This window comes from Aulonocara stuartgranti (genome assembly GCF_965226115.1).
Source record: "Aulonocara stuartgranti genome assembly, chromosome: 23".
In the NCBI taxonomy this organism is placed as follows: domain Eukaryota; kingdom Metazoa; phylum Chordata; class Actinopteri; order Cichliformes; family Cichlidae; genus Aulonocara; species Aulonocara stuartgranti.
Window position 1 is genome coordinate 8,903,402 of NC_138958.1, and position 22,432 is coordinate 8,925,833.

Sequence of the window (22,432 nt, forward strand, 5' to 3'; positions counted from 1 at the left end):
CGGGCCCATCCATCTGGCCCATCAAGACTCACTCTCATTTCATCAGTCCATAAAACCTTAGAAAAACCAGTCTTGAGATATTTCTTGGCCCAGTCTTGACGTTTCAGCTTGTGTGTCTTGTTCAGTGGTGGTCGTCTTTCAGCCTTTCTTACCTTGGCCATGTCTCTGAGTATTGCACACCTTGTGCTTTTGGGCACTCCAGTGATGTTGCAGCTCTGAAATATGGCCAAACTGGTGGCAAGTGGCATCTTGGCAGCTGCACGCTTGACTTTTCTCAGTTCATGGGCAGTTATTTTGCGCCTTGGTTTTTCCACACGCTTCTTGCGACCCTGTTGACTATTTTGAATGAAACGCTTGATTGTTCGATGATCACGCTTCAGAAGCTTTGCAATTTTGAGACTGCTGCATCCCTCTGCAAGATATCTCACTATTTTTGACTTTTCTGAGCCTGTCCAAGTCCTTCTTTTGACCCATTTTGCCAAAGGAAAGGACGTTGCCTAATAATTATGCACACCTGATATAGGGTGTTCATGTCATTAGACCACACCCCTTCTCATTACAGAGATGCACATCACCTAATATGCTTAATTGGTAGTAGGCTTTCGAGCCTATACGGCTTGAAGTAAGACAACATGCATAAAGAGGATGATGTGGACAAAATACTCATTTGCCTAATAATTCTGCACTCCCTGTAGAAGCAACCGACCTGCTGGTTAAACCTTCCATTTGCAACGAACAACCAATTAGATGGAAACTGACTCAAAAGGAGGAGAAAAAAGACTATTTTTTGTTATGGCTCATGGACATTGGAGTGCCAAAATGGCTCTGTGGCACTCCAACGTTTCGGGTCAGTCAAGCAGTACTTTTATGTATTTCAGATCCAGATCATCATTTCAGTATTAAATCACTGTAGAAGTGCATTTAGTTGGGGGGGAGCAGTGTCAGATGTGTCAGAATCATCCGATTTACATTAAATTTACATAGTATATTATTTTTTGCAAGTGTTATAAAGAAAAAGGAAAAAATAATTACTCTTGTTCTCCAGTGGCACAGAAATCGACATTAACTCTTTTGTCCAATATCATGTGAGACTAAAGACATCTGAATGACAACAATAAAATCCCTCGACTGTTGTGACCTAAGTAGTTAAGGTTTGTACCACATGGATACAAATGCAGCAAACTGCAGTTTGGTTTCTGGACAGTTAGGCTTTTACAATTTGTCCTCTTTCAGCTAGCTTTTGCCCTTTATGTCTAAAGATAACTGTGCCATGTAGCACTGGCACAAAAGTGTGAGTTTAATTGTTTAACTTTAATTGCTTTGATACTCATTAATCAGACATTTTGATCAGTCTATTAATTGTTGCAGAACTTTTTTTAGGAGATTAAATCAAAGTATAACAGCATTTTATTAGAATGGAATAAAACTTTATAATATTTTGATCTACAGATTTATGAAGTCCTGAAGTGGAAATTTGTTAACAAAGTATACCAAAAAGTGTGTGGTGAGCGCAAGTCTACAGACTACTGAATACAGGCGTTGTGGTACAAATTGGATAATATACTTGGTATACTTGGGTGCACTTTAGTACTTAAGTCATCAAGCACAAAGTGACACTATAGTTCTCACAGTCTTAGTGCTGTTTGGAGAAGATGTACCTCTTTGCCAGTGTGATGTGTTTAGTTCTTGTTTAACAGCGAGGCTCTGCGCAGCATCACAGGATAGACAAACAGACAGACAAGACATTAGTGATGTGTTTACCATCTGTTCAGGAAGGACAGAGATGATGGGAAGGGATGAAAAAGAGAGACATTTATTTTCACAGTGTATGAAGAGATGAATGGTGTCTGAGGATTTACTGCCAGACATCTACTGTTATCAGTTATCACAGAGGTCAGGCAAACGTCGTGCACCCTGTGACACATTGTCAACTTTAACTTGGAATAAAGGCCAGAGATGGTCAGTGATTGTGGGCCCAAGAGGTGCAAGGGATATAGTCAAATTTGAAACAGCTGAAAACATTTTAAGCCTTTTCCTTAGTTGAGAAATTATCCACCCAAATAGAATGTGTGAGAAACATCAGCAAGCTGTTGTCTTTAAGTTGTTGTGAGGGATGTGTGATGCGTGAGGGGAACGCAGCACGTGACCCAAGAATTCTGGGAAGTGAAGAAGAGCCATAAGAACTCTAGGAGGAGTATGATAAGGATTTGGGTATAATGTATGAAGGGGAGTTCAGTGTTCAAGTTTAGTGAATCACTTGGACTCATTTGTCCAACACCATCTTGATCCTTAGTCATTCTAAACTTTCTTGCAAAAGCCCTCTGGAGCTGTTACTTGATTAATGCTATAATACTTGTTAGTGTTGGCAGTTGTGATTTCACCATTTGTGATTTGTAATTGAATCTTGTGCGTCAGTACACCAATCATGTTAGCACAAGTCATCTCTGTGCTATGTTGCATATTTATGGAAGTACGAGATCTATCCACAAATCATCATAACTTGCTGAATTTTCAACCAGTTTTTCACAGGTTTCTAGCCAATGCAGGATGTGTTTATATAATACTTGATGTTTGGTTAAATTGGAATGTGAGCTTTGATACTTCTTTTGTAGATTAAATTTCTATTTTCATTAGTTTTTAAAGTACATTCATTTTCTCTCAGCATAGTTGGCATGTCATTTTGTATATGCATTTGGAAGTCAATTAAAAATTACTCCTGATATCCCTGATACACTATGTGATGGATTCATAAATCTTGGAATGGGGAGAGAATAATGGGGATGGGGATGTGTTGCGTCTAAAACCAGGTTTGGGGGGTGGGGAAAGGTGTTAGCCTGTATTAATGGTTTAAGCTTGCTTCAGTACTTCTCCTGTTAGTGTTTTTAGCTGAGCCATGAGCTTAAAGCTCTGGGAATGTTTGCGCAGTAGAAATCCTGGCTGATTTTGTTTGTATTGTTCCATTTCAGAATGTGTTTTGAACCAGAGTCAGCAGACCAGGACTGTTTCGTTTTCACACAGACGCACACATATATTCATACATAAAGAGAAGTCAGCCATGCGCTCATCACCCTGCCTGTCTCCATCCTGACCCCAACTTCTGTCTCCTTCAGCCCCTGTACTTGTTTGTGGCTATCAGTCTTTGCCACTTTTCATGAAATGTGGGTCAGGCTCAAATGAATTGCCAAAAAGAGATCCTGTTAAGCCCTCTGATACTCAGTGTTATAACAGATGGAATTCATGGAGGGTGATGGGTGTTAATGTGCAGACATGTAGTCTGCAAACAAATCGCTGTATGTCTGTGCTCGCGCTCTTGCCTGCATGTTATGTTGTGTATAGCTTCTCCTGTGACACGTCAGTTAACATAAGCATGGCACAAAATGCTTCTGTTGCTATAATTTGGTGTATGTTTGCATTAGTAAGGCAAAGTTAAACTTGTATTAGTGGTGACATGCTAGTATGTGTGTGTGACAGAGGACTGTTGTGTGTGCAGAATGCAACCCAGACACAGGACTTGGGTTACTCACAGAAAAAGCTTTCTTTTTATGGTCCACTGCTCTGACATGCTGAGCACAGACAGAGAAGTTACTGTGTTTAAAAAAAAACATCTTGCAAAGATGTGTTTGTCAGTAACGCTTTCAAATTTTGGAAGTTAGAAATAAACATTTTATCTCTTCTCAGCTTTTATTTTGAAAGTTCCTTTCATCACTAGCCCTGACTGTGGCTCCAGTTTCCTAACTCAATTTTCTCTTCTCCTTTATGTGTGAACCATGGCTTTCCAATAAAAAACGGATTGAAGAATCTGCCTATAGCTCTTTATTATGCGGTCATTCAAATCTTTAATTGAAGTGTTTGTATGCACACACTGAAATTCAGGTCTTCTTTCACAATCTGCTGATTTTTAAAAAAAAAAAATACTCAGACATCTAAAGTTAGCCTCAGCTCAGACAGTAAAATGACCTGGTTAATCATAATTGACTGATAAAGAATTGGTCTGAGTCTCATCACCAAATAGATCATCAGAGAGCATCATGGGATCTAGCTCACTCACTAATAGCATCTCTTAGAGGAGGTCTTTCTTCAGTCACTTCCCATAATTCCAAACTTTTCCTCTGTCTGTCTTTGGATTTATATTTATGCTTATTGTATATTCTTTCCAGATTGTTTTGTTTGTTGTTAAAGTCTTCCAGTACACATCAACATCCAGCCAGGTGTGTGTATGAGAGTGCTTTTACAGTGGGATGAAGGGAGATTAGTTGTTTTCCATTTCCCGTTGCAGTAATGAGTGTTCTATAAATGTTTAGGGAAGAGCTGCCACGCGTAGGCGTGTTTGTCTGTGTCTATCTGAGATATGCACAGGTTGGCTAGACAGTCCAGATTATGATGTAGACCTTATTTACACACACACAAAAAAACCCACATGCATCACTCACATTTCCTCGGCAAGCCTTGAAACCCATTGCTTTAAAACAGATGTGTGCATAACCATTTTTTTCTCATTTTGAAGTCCTCTCTGGTAAGTACAGTGTTGCCTCTGACCTCTGTGTTAACGTGAGGTCAGAAAAGAAGCCCTGCCTACTGCCAATATGCGGCTCACGATATAGTTCCTCAACACACACACACACACACACACACACACACACACACTAGCTCCGTCCATTGAGAGACTGAGAGCACACTGCTGCTCCTCAGAGTAATGACTCGCGTCATAGTACACCAGTACGTGATGCAGCTCTTAGTTTATTCATAATGAATTTCATGTTTTATTCAAACGTTACTACAAACTAATTGATGACAGAGTTCTGCCAAAGCTAGTGATGACACGCTGCTGAATTTAGAAGTTACTGCACGGACAGACTTAAGGTCAGATATGCAGGATTCACAGTCACACAGCTCTGACCGGCAGTATGCAGCATATAGTTTAAAAATATTCATTTCAACTGTCGCACATTTCCTGTCTTTTGAAGCCTTTTCCAGAATGGAGTTTTGGAGGGAAAGAAAACAGACAGACACAGTTCAGTCCATGCAGGGTGCATTCATGGATGGGATTTGTCATGGTGCAGCAGTGCCCCCTAATGTTTGTGATTTTCCTCAAGCCCTGGATCTGAATCAAAGTGCAACATCTCTCAGAGGCAGCAACTTTAGCCTTCCCTTATACAAACAGACTCATTAACTTAAAAAAAATTTTTTAATCATAAATCAAGCTTAAACATATTGAAGGATCATGCTTAATTGCAAGTAAGAATTTACACATTTGAATTTTGCCTACTCTTTCCATATAAGCCAAGCTCTTATTTTGAAATAACCTCCTGGTTAACTATACTCAAACCCCCAACTATTCTGCCCCCACCGACTATGCAACTTCTCATCCATGTGTGAGACAGACCCTGGATTCAGAGGGGCTGTTTTAATCTCTCATGTTTCTTTGATTTAAGAAAAAAAGAAAGAAAAGTAGATGCATGAAAAGAAAAGTGAATATGTATATTGTGTCTGTTCTGAATGGATGCAGGAAAAAGTGAAACTGAGCAACAGTAAAATGTCAAACACAGTTGTTTTGCTTTGAATCCCATCGGACGAATTGTGGCCGTTTCATTCTGCTTCGTGTAGAAACCGTGTGTTTACCTCAGGATGTTTTCTCCCTGCTGGAGCCTCCTGAGTCAATTAGTAGTGGATGTAATGTACTATCCTTGGCAGTATTAGGGGGATGTTTGTGTGTTTCTGTGTGCATGTGTCTTTGTATGATTTGGTTTTCCTCAGTGTGAGAAAAATGCGGGAGGTTTTACATGGCCCTGGGGTTTGTGGCTGCAGTTCTCTCATCTGGAGAATTGCGCCATAATCTGTTGCAGCCCATGCAGCAAAAAAAAGAAGCCTTGTTAATTTCCTTATGTTTCCAACCATAAGAGAGTATACTACCTTAAAAGCTTGTGCGACTTCTGTCTTCCGTATTTTTCCAGCACCGCAAACGAACTGCAGGTCTTAGCCTAAGTGAGATAAGCAGGCATGGTGTCGTGTGCCGGGCAGACAGAATCCAGCCACATTGACCAGCATGTGGCTGACTGGCGGTGACGGGGTGGAGTGCGGGGACTGTGTTTGTTTCTGTGATTGGGTCTCATGTCTCCTCTAAATTATAGTCCTCAAGCTCTGTGCCAAACCAACTTTTGACACACAGGGAGCAAAAGAGGAAAAGATAAAAGACCGAGAGTTGCATGGGGAGACAGACGATTAAAGGGGATAAAAGGTGAAAGAGACGAAAACTGATGTAAAAACTACTGAAAGTTTTTACTTGCACAGACAGAGAGGCAGCTGACCATCCATCCCTCTCTGTGCAGATGTTCATTGATTTCTCCCCCAACAGTGTAGCGTGCAGTTCAGCATCCGGGCTACTTGGCTGGGCAGAATGGAATCACACACATCTCAAACACTGTGTGGTTATTCAGACCTCATTTAAAACAAAAGTTTTACGTGTCTGTCATCCAGCAAGCATTACAGGCAAGCTGCTGGATCTAGACTGGGGGGGTCACCTTACAAATAAGAGCTTACTAAGCTCACTTTCTGTACAGCGGCCTAAGAACTCAGTACATACAACTTGATGAAATGCATACGAATCCAAGAAATGTTAAGAAAACATTTGCACCAATTTGATATTGCAGGTGCAGCATTCAGGAAAAAAATAAAACAAATACAGGAATGAACTGTAATACAAAAAACAATTTCCAGTGCGTTGAGCTGCCAGGCAGCTGTACATTTATCCCATCAGGCAATCAATAAAGTACTCATGTCTTTCTCCTTTACTCCTTTTTTCTATTTATGTTCCCCTCAGTCAGAGACATGCATGAGTTGGCCCACTGATAGACAACATGCATGTTTGCGATCAGGGTGTACGTTCCATAATCCACCCTGTACAGGTGGAGTTGCATGAAAGAAAATCTCGGTCTGCTTTCCCCTCAAACATTTTTGTTACATTACCAGGTCACCTGGATGATGATACGTCTAGAGAAGAGAGAAGTGACAAGTGTAATCCTTAAAATTTCAGCCCTGGTGTATGTGGCAATACCTGTAGTTGTATGTAGTACCTGAGTACACAAAACGTTCAGAAGCTACTTGTTTTTCAATTTACATTTGTACATCATAGTCATGACTTACATCAAAGTCAGCCAGCAGCAAAAGTAAGATGTATTTGTAATTTCGTACAGCTTCTGAACAGCTGAAGCCTCACATTTTAAAAGGTAGGGAACCGCTCAGGCTTTCAGATGTTGTAGTTAGCACAATCCACGTCTTTGGCCTGTCTCAACCTCTGAAAAATTAGCCAAATTGAATGATGTTTTGTGAGAACAAAAAATGGACAAAGACAAATAAACTCTGCAAATGTTTGCTGATAAAAATCTTACTGTAAAAAGCGGTTTTAAATGTCTCTTGTATATAAACAAACACAATCAGACTTAATTTCTATGGCTAATTTATTGCTTGTTTCCTGATTAGGAAGACAAGGATGGGATGAATAAATAAAATCCAACCTCATTTCGCAGAAAACAGAGTGATTTAAGTTGATCTTCCACTGTTCAGTATGTCTATGATCTTATGTGCACACTTGCTCTTCTTTGTGTTTAAAGTCCTGTTTCCGTTGTTCTGGTTAAAAATCTGATACAATGTCCACAACCTTTCACACAAGACAGAATAATGGCTGTTAAGAGATCCAGAGATAAACTATATTTTTCCATTCCTCCTTAACTTGAGGCAAATTTCCGCCTTTTAATAAACGGTAAACCCATTCTCGGATCCGTCATTGTCATCACAGCAGGTTACAATGACCAGGTGTCTCCGCTGAGATACTGCACACGTGCACTCGTGCCAGCAGGCTTGGATAAGGCATGCTCATTAACAGAATGTGAGTTTGCATTCATTTTTGGTGTTGTTTACATGTGCAGAATCCTTCCAGTCTCTCTAAGGGTAAAGACTTTGTTTGTCTTCCAGCTGTTCTATTACAAATCAATGGTAAGCTTGCATTACATAATTTAGAGGCAAACTTTAGTTGCTGTCTTCATTCCCCGAGGATTTATGTGTTTTGCTTTTAGAAGTTTGCTTGTATCCCTTCCAGCTTTGCGTGTTATTTGTGAATGCAAATTGGTTGTGATTATATATTTGCAAATGAAGCACATGTGTGCTTTTCCAAAATAATTCAAATTAGTTTTTTTCCTGGTTCCTATGGTAATGATAAACTGTCTGAAAACCCTTTGAGGTGAGTTCTGGCCAGAGAGTCTTTGGTCGACTAGAACAACTGACCTATAGCCAACTTGGTTCATGCTCCCACAAGGACCCACACCTCCAACACCCACCCCCTCCCCCTGCCTTCAGGCCCAGAAAAAGGTTCATTGTGCAGGCAGGGAGCAATGCAAGTGAGGCCTGGTTCTGGTTAGTGCACTGCACTGCATCTGAAACACTCACCTTCCTCCAGGGGCTGCATCTGGAGCTGGTTTCCTGCGCAGGCAGCACTAGGCTTGGGCGGAGTTTGGCCCGACTCTGTGATTGGACGAGATTGAGCCTTTATGGACTCCAGGATTGTTGGAGTTGCCAAACGGTAATCTGTCAATCACTGGCAGACATATTTAAACCAGAACATAAGCAAGAGCGAGCTAATGATTGGTGCAAAGGTCTGAGCAAGATGCCAGTGATGTTTCAGCTTTCTACCAATAGCCTCACTGGCAAACGTTGCATTAGCCAATGTCCTGAGTCCATTTGGAGAACAAAGACAATTTCTATATTTTTATCTAAAGTCAGCTTTTCTTAGGCAAATACTATGTCATGATAAGAAACTAGAGTAATTTAAAGTAATGGCTTTCTCTGAGTAATTGCAAGCCCTAAAATTAGCTTTGTTTTGACAGAGTAATGCCATTGTTATTCTATAATTGTATATAATGGTCGCATTAGAGCATGGCAGCAGAGGCCGTGGATTCAGTAATTGTCTTTAATAATAGTAATAATAATGCTAGTTTCCTGCTATTACAGTAGTAAGACTGCACCTAAATCTACACTCTTTCACAGACATGCGTGTCACAGATTTAGCCATCTTTCTGTCATTGGGTGTATATCTTGCAGGATTTCCTGGGAAGGTGCTGTTTTTTTTTTCTGAGTTTACATAAGTACTGGGCTCTTATAACCCATATGCTTGATAATTGCACTTAAATTAAATACACCTTTGCATAAAATGAGCTTAGGTGGTCATTTTTAGAGCGTTAGATTGCTGATGCTGTGATTATGAGATCCAGAACTTGGAACTTGCACTGCTCACTGTCTTATTTTTTCTTTTATAAAGTCCTACTTTGCATTTTAATCTACACCTTTGTGGCTAAATTATCTTCTGGAATAATCTGAGGGAAACACTTCTGTCTGACCCAAACTTCTGCTGAAAGCATGGTTTACTCCACTCCATCATGTTCACAGAGGTGTACAGTTCACCACCACATTTCCACTTATCCTGTGTGCCAGAACTGTGAGTCGGCCATTGTTGAATTTAACTTGGAGAGAGTTTTACTCAGAGGTCCCACTCAGCTTCACTCAGCTCAGTCCCAATTCTGTACCAAGACTTCTATTTCCTATCTGGCGCCATGGTATACAGCTGACAGCAGCTTTTATAGCGCGCTTGAAAGGACTCAGTTGAAGTGCACACTTGTCTTGCATGTGAAAACACATGCACATAGCAGTACACAGTTTATACATATGGTTAGGGAAGGAATGCTTGGTTGATTTGTACAAATTTGAAAATTGGGGCAAGTTTAGACGGCACAAGTTTTGATATCTCGTAATTGTTGTTCTGCTTATGTACCAAAACATGTTTTGTCCCTTACTGTCTATAGGTGATCTATGCCACTGTGTTAATTCCAATAAGATGTGTCAAAAGTCCATGATATCAATGGGTATCTAAAAATCAGAAGCTCATTGGATGAATACACAGTGTGCATTTCATTTGACTTTCTAAATCATCATGTGTAATTCTTGTGAGCTAATAGAGATCCAAATAGGGAATCAGGACATCCTTTCATTTTCTACAGCAGGGGGCAGCAGTCTAAGTAAAAATGTCCGGCCCTCCCTACCTGCCTTCAGCACTTCTGTAGAAATACCAAGGTGTTCCCAAGCCAGTTAAAAGCTACAATCCTTCGGGCTACTTCCGGGTTGCACATGCCAGAAACACCTGTAACACCACCCCAACTGACCCATTTGATGCCCAGCGGGTTTACTTTGAGTCACTCCTGAATGACTGAGGTCCTTGCCCTTTCTCTAAGGGAAAGCTCACATATGAATGGTTGTCTCTCTCTCTGTTAGCCCAGACAGACTGGCGATCTGTCCTGGGTATACCCTGCCTCTTACTCCATGCCACCTGGGATAGGCTCCCACATCCCTCACCCACAGCTCCAAATTGGATAAACGGAAGAAGATGGATGGGGTTTTCAATTTTTTTTCATCCAAATATATCAATGTAAGAAACAAACCTCATTCTTAACTTCGAATGCTCTTAACTCAAACCCACATTGTGGCCAAAACGTATGACGATCTGTCACAGTGGCCATTGCTCCATTTGAAAAGGCCACAAGCCATAAAGGTTGGTAACCGCATGTTCATCTGTCTATCCATTTTTCTCAGCTTTTCCATCTCATGGTGGCTCTGGCCCCTATCCCAACTGTCATTGGATGAGAAGCAGGATACACCCTGGTCACCACTCTATTACTGGACTAAACCAGAGAGACAAATAACTATTTTTGCTCAATTTCACACCTATGGAAAATTCATAATCACCAGTTAACCTAACATTCATATCTTTGACATTCATGGACTGTGGGGAGAAGCCAGATGGGAGGACACGGAAACTCCAAACAGAAATACCTTAGCCAGAAAGCTTATTTAAAATGAAGCAAGAGTGCGACATGGGAACCATATATACATTTAAAAAACTAAATAATTTTCTGTGTTATAATATTATCAAATGCTTACATCCTCTGTTGTAGTGTAAATACCATAAGTGAGCCATTTGTAATGATTATAAGACTGTTTAGCGTGTCAAATTGAAACTTTAACTGCAGGAGCAAACACTAAAAACACTGAATCTTCTACACTTGTAGTACACTGTTTGAGTGAGGTAGTTTTTGTAGGGCCCCAGAAACACTCCAGAGCTCCCCTTTCAGCTTTCTCTGCAGTACCATATGCTGAAAGCTTCTGATGCCAAAGTTACATGACAACGGGTACCTTTCAAGCCAACTGTGGTCAAAATGAAAATGTAATTTGCTGACAGTGGCACGCTTCTTTTCAAACCTAAAAGATCAGGTTGAGCGTCGTGGTATAGACAGAAGTGTTAGAAATCAATATTTGTTCTAAGGTTAGAGAGGAGGGTGAAAGTGCTCAGCAGTTTGCATTTCAACAAGAAAGCCATAATGTTCTTTGTCTGTCTTTCCTCACTGCCGTCTGCAAGTGAAACGAGTGAGGGAAAGCATTGTTTGGCAGTTCAAATGAGAGCAGCTTGGAGAGGTATTTGATTTCACAATGTTTAAGAAGAAAAATGTGTGGTGGGATTGTGTTTGAACGGTCCCCAGGGCCGAGTGGTTGGCCGGGGTCTGATGCAGGAAGGGGGCCTCGTTGGAGTGAAGAGACTTCTGTTTCTGTGATACCTGCGTGTTTAAAGGACGTGAATGATACTGATTAATTCACCTTCAACGTCTTTTCCTGCCACTTTCATTCATATTAAGTTATTTATGATGCATGAAATCAAAGACTTCACTGGCGTCATCGTAGGTGACCTTATACTGAGATAATTGTTTGGTGTGACAAGGGACAGTCAGTCAGCTCTGTGGCTTTGGCTTACCATTTCTGGACTGTATTGGATCTTTGGCTCAGTGAGGAGATCTTCTGGGTCAGATACAGGATCCCCCCACTGGGCCCACCGCAACATCGAGAGCTGCTCATTCTGAAGGCCTGTTTGTCTTGGTGAAAGAAACACAAATGTCTTTACAAAAGAATCTCTTGTCAAAATGAAATGTATCCATGTGGGCATTTGTAGCTACAGCCAACACAAACATAATATCCTCTGTTAACATTCAGCCCCCCCTTTATGCTATCATCTGAAGGTTAATTACTCATTTATTACCTTAGTATCTTTTTTTGCATTGCTTTTTTGACTTTTCCCTCTGTTGTGAGTCTTTCCTGTCTCTGTTTTTGTCTTTTTGGGCCTTCAGCCCTTTTTTTCCCATTTGAATTTCATGCTGTTCATCGGACAGATTAGATCCACACCCTTGTTTTATAGGTCTGTGAGCTCACCCTTGTTGTGAGAGTAGCCAGTGTTCTGTAAACGGTCCCGTGATCTGCAGCACGTTGGATCAGAATGCCATCCAACCATCGTGAGGGCCCGACTATTCAGACCTGCTCAGACAGGCTCACAAAAACAGGTCACTGCACCTAAACATTGCTCCAAATGTTGGCTTTGTGAGTGTGTGTCTTTGTATGTGTGCATTTGTGATAAAAAGAGAGGGAAAAAAATAGTTCGGTACCCGAGCAAATCCAAAAAAAGACTAAAACAAAATTAAGCGTTACATCAGCCACCCAGAGTTGTAAAATTAGCAAATGGAACGATGAGCTCACTCACACTGTCCCTGTGATTTTTAAACACTTACAACGCAACACAGTATTTTTACGCTTATGTCAGTCATCAAGAATGTATACTTGTGGTTTAATTAAATCAAATGATCGAAATAGTTTATCTCCCAATGCAGTTTATTCTTGATTTTTGTTTATGTAAAATGTCCACTGGGAGTAGAAATGAGTAACTGGGACATCAGAACAATGGGGGCCTGTCAAAATAGTGACTTTTATATTTTGCTTCCAAGGTGCCAGACTTACTTGTAGTTTTATAGTGGTTTTGAGCAAAAGTTCTTCAAGTTTTCTGAACGTATTTCAAAGTTTTTCTTTTGACATTGGCAGCTTTTTCACTCTGAGAGAGGGAGAATCTTAAATTGTGTGCTCCAGCTACAGGGGGGTCATACTGTTCAGCCTCCCTAAAAAGGTCTATGCCAAAGTCCTGAAAAGGAGCGCTCATCTGTTAGTTGAATCTTAGATTCAGGAGGAACACGCTGGACCACCTCTTTATCCTCTTCGAGTGTGTGGGTGGCTCGAGACTTTGCATAGTATTGTATGTGGAAGTAATAAACTGAAACAAAAATAAAATTTAGACTTTATTCTGGAAATTTATTTCATTTGGATATTTTCCAGTGTAGTTAAAAGAGTAAGGAGGATTCAGTGCAGTTTATTACGACTTGGATGTCTTTGTGACGGTGACTGAATAACCAACATAAACATAAAGGGTCCTGAACTTGTTGAATTTTGTCTCATATCTATATTAAAATGATAAAAATACTAAAAACAAATATTAGTAAAAAACACATAAAAATCTGCAGTAAATAAACAAAAAAATCCGAAGGTAAGACAGACTGTAAATATTATACAATATTATATTATATTATATTATATTATAGTGATGGGGTATCTATTACTTCCCATTGTACCATTGAAAAAAATTACCCTTAAAACAATACTGTCAAACATATAGTCAGTGTGATGTGTACTTTATTATAAACAATATTCTCCTTGAAGTACACATTTCTATTATTCTCTAAATAAAATACATTTCTAAGATGATGTGCTCTACAATGTTCATTTCTGTGTAATTTATATAGATATATTGATTATATTGTCCATATTAGCAAGTTTCTTATTAAAGAGATGACTTTGTTTTCTATGCATTTAAATAATATGAAATTTAGCGTTAACTAAAGGATTCTAATGTAACTGTTGAACTGTATGTTACCTGTCATATCTTAAACTTTTTTGTAAATCTCCTGTTTACATAAATGCTCATTAGAAAAGAAAACGTAAGAACCAGCACATCTTGCAGTAATCACGATTACAGATTAGCGTGGGTGTTGTAATGTTAACTCAGCTACCCTGCATATGACCCTTGCCTTGAAGGCAACAGCTATGCTCTTGCTAAAGCTTATTAGCTTTATAGTTGCCAGTTAGATATAGAATTTAGTTGAGTTTAGTTTAGTATTTACTCTTTGTGTAATGTTTAAATTTGATTATCATACTTTTTCAAAGCACTCTATATGTCCTATCATTAGCCATTTTATGTTCACCACACATTAAAATTTTTTAGTTTCATTTAAAACAAAGAAACAAAGAAAATAATTACTTCTTGAAAAGTGTGAAGTAATTGTGTGTTTGGAAGTCATTTATTCTGGAAATATAAGCCTCTGCTAAAGAGTTAAACAGCATTTAATGAAGTCTTGGATTTTCAGCTAAGCTAAACTAACAGGTTAATTGTGGTGGCTTCATATATGGCATGCAAAATTGTATTGATATTTTAATTTCACTTCCAGCAAGAAAATATGTTTTCCAAACATGTCCAATGATTCCTATGACGAACATCCTTAATAAGCCAGTGGTCATTTCTTGGTATGGTCATTAAAAATAATAAAACCAGCAAGGTTCAAAAAACTGCATTCCACCGACTAAGCCCTTTATTTTTATTTTTATTTTATTTTATTTTATTTTATTTTTTACGTGTTTGTGTGCCGTGTCACAGGCTCTTGGAGACGCCGACTTCCCTGCTGTGCTGAGGCAGCTGCTGCCTTTGATGAAGCCCCGTGGAGTCGAGGACACCTCGGCCTCAGGGTCGAGGCTCAGGGAGGACGAGTTGGGTCCCGATGAGCTGATCCTCCTGCTGGTCTATCTCTACTCCCTGGCTGATGAGACCCAGCCTGCAGATCATGATACAGAGGAGGAGGAGGAGCTGGAGAAGCTGGAGAGGGACCTGATAGGAGCGCTCACCCTAGTCATCAGTCGAGAAACAGAACTCAGCCCATTGCTTCAGAAACTGACTGGTGAGAGAAAGTTATTGCCATTGCGGTTGTTCAGTTTTGCAGAAGCGCTGCTGGAAAATGAGAGCAAATGGTTTGTTTATTGCTGCCCCAGTTCTTGGAATAGGGGTCATTTTATCATTGTCTTGACACTTCATCCTTTTCTCGTGTCACACACTATAGTGCACACACACCTACACGCATTTTCTAGTCAGTTGGCCAAGTGGCTGTGGGAACTTTTGTATATTTGGATAGGTGTGAGAGAGAAATTACTTCTACCTTTAACCCCTACAGCTTCCCTTTCCACAATATTAAGATTTACCTGTAATGTGTGCATCTATGGGAGTCCGTGAGAGTATATTGATTTTCTCTGTACTTTACCAGACATTTCACTGGTTTAGCTGAGCATGTAACCATGTGGCAGAGAAGATCAAGGCCAGCTCATAAGATGAATTAACAGTCTTCCTCCACAACACAGCCGACTGTACCTCCCAGAGTAATGGCGTCTTTAACCTTGAGCCTCTCCTCCCCTACCACATAGTTCATAATTAGCGCTGCTTTTAGTTTTGGCTGTACCTTAGCACACGCCCTGAAATATTACACTGGGATTGGGGTTTTCATCTTATATGGCACATGGGGTCATATGGTGTACATATAGGGTTGGTAAATCTATGTAAAGCACTAATAAAGATTAGTGATACATCTTTTGTATTTTTACTCTTTCTCTCTCTCTTTCCCTTCTTATACTCGGTCTCTCTCTTCTTCCTGTTCTACTTGGCCAATGCAGTTTAGAGGCGAGGGGCCTCTTGGCAGGCACAGGCTGTGAGATGTGGCTCATGTTAAAAACCTGACTCTCTGTTATAAACACTTCATTGCAAATTAGCCTGTCATGGTGTGCCAGGTGTGCTTTAGACAGAAAAAAAACAATGTGTGTATGTACTCACATTGCGCACGTCTCGCCCATTCAGTGTAATTTGGCAGTGTGTGCACTCTTTTAAATTTGAGTCTGTGTGTGTGTGTGCACGAATGTCTGCGAGAAAGGCTTTATGGCAGTCGATGAAGTGCTTGGCTGGGGTAACATGAGTCGGGAGGTCGTCTCTTTCAGCATCCAGAGCAAAACATTGATTGTGACATTCTCCCCAATTAAAGGACTCAAATGAAAACCAGACATTCAAAGAAACCTGGTCGCCATGAGAACAATGTTTTTACAAATTCTTTTATTTTGTTCCCCTTGGCTACAGTACACAGCCAGAGCTTAGCTAACACGATGCAGATACACAGAAACACACAGCGCATGCACAAACATAGTGCAGAAACACAAGAATAATATACACAAGCCAGAATGCCAGTGAAAGGGAGTAAGAAATAAGGACAAATAAGTTTGTGATAGTAAGCAGCAACACACCCTAACCCTTCTAACTACCTCCTTCTGGGAACTTAATTAAAGAGCATCTTCAGGAAATGGTGTTCCTCGTGTGGAATTGTTTTCTGTTCGATGTTTGCTGCCAGCCCCCGTGGACTTTAGTTTTCATGAAACTCCTGTTAACTTTTAAATATATTCAGACAGCATGTGTGTGGCAAGGGTTAGTAAAGCCCCGTTTGAGTAATGTTTCTGTTAGGATAAGGTGGATGTTTGGTGTGTGTGGTTTTTTTTATTAATGCTAATGGGGGTGGTAAAAACTTTCCCCCCGTGACTTGAGTGAATTTCGACTCACAAATTTGCATCAGGGACAAATATCAAGCCTTGTAGACAGTGTTAACATTTGAAGAAATTGAGGGCTCGAGAGTCCACGGTGGAGTAAACAAGCTTCCAGACTTTATTCTTGTCTTTTTTGGGGGGGCGGGGCAGCGAGAGACTGTTCTACAGTAGCATATATATGTGTACCTTGAGAAAACTCGGCGTCTTTCAAACAAAAGGGAATTCTAAGCTTGCAGTTAAATCTTCTCATATTAGTCAGCATACATTATCATTTGCCACACTCATTTATTTAGTCCTTGGATAAATACTGAATGATTTTATAGATAAACTGTCAATGATAGATTTGGCATGTTTATATGTTACATCTGATTCTGCAAGGTGAGGTTTCATTCTCGACATGAAAAAGCATAAATATACTTTTTTTCCCATTTCTGGATATGAAATACGTTTTTTTTTGTTTTGTTACGTTTTTTTTTCCACTGATTTTTTTTAAACTAGAACACGCTAGCTGTGAAAAGGCTGTTTCATCGGTTTTATTTAGCTTCATATGTTTGAGAATGATGTACTCCAAAAAAGGTGGTTTATCTTATTGTTGTCATCTAAGCAGATAAAGCTAGCCGGCCATAGGCAAGTAACCAGGACCATAATGCTAAAAACGACAGTACTTGTTCTTTATGCGTACCAAAATTCTTCGTGAACTGACAGTGCTAGTGCTAGGCAGTACTGCTACGTTAGCTCCCACCCCCACACTCATTGATTAGAAAGGCAGTAAGAGTTAGATGAGCATTTCAACTTGTGAGATCAGCTGTTTTCCATTGGCTAAAACATTTAATAATGTCATGTAAATGCTTAAGCTAAATTCTACCATAGTAGTAATGTTTGAATGCTATTCAGGAACCACCCTAACATTTCAGTCCTGTCAACGAAATATAATCTTTTTTTTTTTTTTTTTTTTTTTTTTTTAAATGTTAGTGACACAGTAAGGTGAGGTCATGAGTTAAACTCAACTTTAAGGCCAGAAATCAAATGAACTAGCAATGGGAGTCAAGACTACAGTTTACTGACATACTGTATGAGCAGTTTGTCAACACATTTTAGGGGTTCTTGCATAACTGGAGTCAGGAATGTCCTTTAGCAGCCAGCTCTGAGTTATAATTGATGCACAATGAGCAAATTACTTTATTTGAGGACATCGTTTAGTGGGTGCCATATAAAACGAACAGAATATCTTCAGTAAGTCTTAAAAGTACTGACCATAAACTCATTGTGGGAAGTGCTTAATGTGGTTATAGAGCAAAGAAGCCTTATGTATAATCAGTTTTCTTGATTGAGGAATTGCCCATTAGAAAGAATTCAGGTTACCTTATTGGCTTCATTTGTCAGACCCAAAATTTATTTATGCTCACATTTATATTTTAATAATGAGCACTGCAGCTGCAACAGTTGACCAAGAAGCCCATTAAGGTGTCACAGATTCACAAAGCTCTATGAACCAAAAATTAAAGAAATTAAAAACATTATTATTTTTTTAATTATTTTAATTGTGGTTACCCCATCAAAAATCCCAGAAAATGATTACCAACAATGTGTAATAATTTTTCACTTATCCATTTAGTCTGTGACGCTGAGACCCCAGTTCATATGTCCCAACCCTTTTTAAAAAATTGGTTATGAAAATAATTTCATTTTGCCAGTGTTGTCTTTAGTAAAATTACTCAAACTGGATTAAATACTATAATTTTGAGGGGCTATTTTAAGCAAAAGATTTGGCACACTACTAAATATTTATGGCAGCTGGACCATGAATATGGGGCTGGCTCAAAATAAACTGCAGTGTTAATGTTTGTGGTAGTGAGAGAACATGTTGGCCAGTGCAAGGGGATGATTTAAAGCCCTTGAAGACCTTTTAATAGATATAAATTAATATAATGGCTAGAATAACACCAGTAATTTCTTGTAGCAGCGCTTCTTTAAGTTGTAAATTTGGATTTGTGCAAAGAGCAATGCTTTGTTTTCATTGTTAGCATGTGTCTATATACTATAGACATATTGCAGTGTGTGTGCAGCATGTATTGTTGTATTAGGGTATGGATTTGATTAAAGAGCTGAACAGTATTCATCCAAGAAAATTGTTCCACTTATTCCAGACTGGGAAATGAGCTCTTAAACCAAATGCTCCGCAGCCAACACCACATCTGGAACGATCTGGATTGGTTGTAGGCAACGCCGCACACAGAGAGCAAATGATGGGATTGGAGAAGCAGCCCAGTTTGTCCTGAAGTCTAGAATGTGATTGGCTGCTGGCAGACTGTAGTGTATGTGGATGTGGTGTGTGTGATGTGTGTAGGTTGTAAATAGCTCTGAGCATTTACTGTTAATCCCTCATTCAGTTGTGGCAAAAACTACATTTATTGTGGTAAGAGAGCAAAAAATTTGCATTACTTTGTGCTTTATGGATTTGTTTCCTGTCAGCCCTGGTAAATTTTGGTTTTCTTTGGTTCAGAATCAAACCTACTCCCTCTGTTTTTTCCCTCTTTTCTCTCAGCATTGGGGTGCAGAAGACAAAAAAAGAAATCGGGCCGATTCAAATGTTCTTAATTCCCTTTTGTATGACATCTAGCTGGCTACGGATGATGGATCGTAGTTTGTCTATACTTATGTCAGTGTGGGGGCGTACAGGGCGGGCAATCCACAATTTGTGCTGATGCTTATGATTTACTCACTGCGATGACTGAAGAAGGAAAGAAAGTCACAGTATTCTAGGGAACTTCTAGGGAAAATCTTAACTGAAATGGTTACACGACATGTTCTTCTCTCTCACTCTGTTTCTCAGTCGCACATTTTGTTTGTTATTCATCCTGTCAGTGGGGTGTGCACAGGGTAAGGAAGAGGGGAGCAGTCGGAGACTCGGACCTCCCCAATGCTGCTGTTTGGGTTGGCACAGCAGCATGGGCCGGTCAAGGGACATGAAAGGGATCTCGCATAACTCTGGCCACCAACACGCTCTGCCTACTTTTTAAACTTTACTTCTCTTTTGTTTTTATATTTCCTTTTTCCATTTCTCCCCCTTTTCTCTCTTTTCTGCCTCCTTGCATCTCTCCTTTCTCTCTTCTCCTCCCTTAAGCACCTAGCTGGTTGCAGGGGGGAAGCGGAGCATAAGTTAGTCTAATGATTACGCCTGATTAAATATATTCCCCCTGTTGCGCTATGTTTATGAAATTAGTCCCAATTATTTTTAATTGGTGGTCTCTCTTTACTTCCGCTACTGTTATACAAACACATATGCATACATATATGAGGTGAAAACCGTACGCCCCAGGGTGAACAAAGCAGCCTGTGGTGTTGTTCTCTCTAGTTCACTTCATCAGATAAGCTCAAGATTTGGAGTTCAGGCTTTAATTAGCAAAAGCTCATCAGAGTCCTCACTGGCAGGCCTGGTTAGCAGGCTGGGCCACACACAGAGCTTGATGAGCCCCAGAGTCTCGCACCCAAGAAATCTGTTCCCAAGTCAACACTGTGGTTGCTTCTCAGCACTGCCTCCAGATACTATACCTTTTCTTATTTCCTGCTAGCTATGTAATATACCTGCCATTTGACAGGGCTAAAGGGAAAATGTGTAGATGATGATGAATCACATACTTATAATACTCATAATCAAATCAGCCCAGCGCTTCTGTCTGTCCGCTTCAGTTTCTCACAACATTTTCTTGGCGTGTCGTCCATTGAATTGAAAGGATATGTTGTGTTTCAAATAACAACGTATTGATGACATAATGTCTAGCAGGCTGAAAGTGATTATACTTGTTAATGGGAAAAAGAAGAAATATGTTAAAAGTAGACCTTTTCATGGATTTTCATAGAATTTGTTCGTGGTATGTTTAAAGTTTCTACAATCATGCAACTTTCATTCAGGGTTAATCAACTGCTTTCCTGTTCATATAAACTATTTATTACTTTGATTTTCTTTTCTTGGATTTTTTTGGTCTCTATGTTCAAAACTAGTAAACCTTCTTTTCAAAGCTATTAAGTATTTAATCCTGTTTTTGGTGTTTCACTTGCCGCTGCTATCTATGGATGGATGGATGGATCCACATTCAGTTGAATATTGCTGCATATTATACTTTTTGTTATTATTGTACTTATTATACTCAAAAATCCACTATTTTAATCACATTAGAAGACTCAAAAAGTCCTTTGGCATCACAGTTTTAAGACTTTTTTCTGAGACTGCATGAGCTATAAATGATACCTGTGATCTGATCACTCGGCAGCAAATCATTTTAGTCAGCAGTAGCTGCTGTTTGTTGGGTGGATTTCACAGAACTGGCCCAGTATGGAGTTTACACCTCTGTTTGGTTTATGGAGTGTGTTAGCGCTCGTCTGAGAATCCCTCTGCTTCTTATTTATGACAGGAAATGCACATCATAAAAGGCTTGTAAGCACTTATCTCTCTGCTGGGAGTTAGGCTTGATGAAAAGGGAGACTATCGAGATCCCACACAGATTTGCAAATACATACGCACATGCTTGCTAAACAAAGCAAAGGAAGAAATACATACCAGAGGCGCATAGAGGCTGGCTCCTGAGGGACTCTAAATGAGCCCGCGGCCCATGGCCTCTACGCACGCGTCAGTGCAGGCGTGGGTTGCGCTTTGACCCCTGGACAGCGAGCCGGCTGAGGAGGCTGATCGAAACCTGCATGCCTCTCTGCACAAACACATCTTTGGGTCTGTACTTGTATACATAGGGCTTCTGCTTTACAGCCTGCAGAAGAATTTAAATAAGGCCTCAGAGGATGTTTTCGTTTGAGTCTGCGGAGGTCTCTGTGCGATTTTTCTGCAGTTTCATGGCCATAGCTCAAAAAGTATTCATGAATAAGTGTAGAAGTGTGGTTCACGATGCCTGCATGTGAGTCACCAGTTTTTCACCAGACCCACTCGGTTTTACAGCATATCTGCGTTTTATCTGTTGGTGCGGAAGAACTTGTTTACATTTAGAATTCCAGTCAGCAGTGAAAGATGACCTCTCCTAATGTACCCGCTTTCCTCCCTAAACTGTCCCCTTTCCTCCCTTCCACAACCATCCTAAGTAACATTTTGAATCAGTGGAGTCTAAGTTTCACCTCAATCATGTCACTGAATGTTCAAGTAACCAAATAGCCACACTGAGTGCTGATAGATAGAAAGAAGGTGATCTTGATTATCGAGGTCTAGACTGAAAGACCGCAGCCTTGCACTGCTTTTGCCTCATTTGACCTCAAACAACAGGAACAGAATGACAGTGTTTGCAGCAGTGTCCTGTACAAGCAGTGGAATTATTCTCAGCAGTCCTGGAAGTGAAACGGTTTCATTCACTTTTGCTCAGTTCGGAGCTCTCCTGGGTGGAGGACTCAGCCTCGATACCAGATGGAAGCTCTCTTGGAGCTGAACTGGCCGGGTTATTTCCTGTCAGGCCTGGTGTTAATCAAGCGCTGAGCCAACAGGAACACCCCCACCACCTCCTCCTTTTCTTTTTTACAGCCCCTCTCCTCTTACACCCCCTCATCACGCAAAGAGACTTGAAAATACACTTTTTTCTCTCTCCTCCCCCATTTTTCCCCTTTAGTTTCTGTTCTTTTGTCTTCCATGCTATGCCCCAGCTTTGTTTAGTTTATGACATGCTACAATCGGGGTGTATTTAGTTGGTCTTCAATCATGTTATCAAAGTGTCCCTACTGAGAACTGCAGGTCCAGCCAATAGATAGAAGGAGATAGTAAGGAATGAGTAAAAAGGAGTCTTTCTTTACTTGCCATCTGGTGTCTGGTCATTTTCTGTTGTGTCTGTTGGTGTCTTCAGGAGTGTGA

The 22,432-nt window shown here is 40.1% G+C and overlaps 1 protein-coding gene across 1 annotated transcript in view; it reads left to right on the forward strand.

Moving 5' to 3' along the window:
• Positions 1-22,432, forward strand: part of scfd2 (sec1 family domain containing 2) — a 102,160-nt gene that overhangs the window by 35,634 nt on the left and 44,094 nt on the right. Inside the window, exon 5 of the mRNA XM_082524017.1 lies at positions 14,618-14,915. Within this exon, the coding sequence (XP_082380143.1) occupies positions 14,618-14,915 (298 nt within the window). The remainder of the gene's footprint in view (positions 1-14,617; positions 14,916-22,432) is intronic.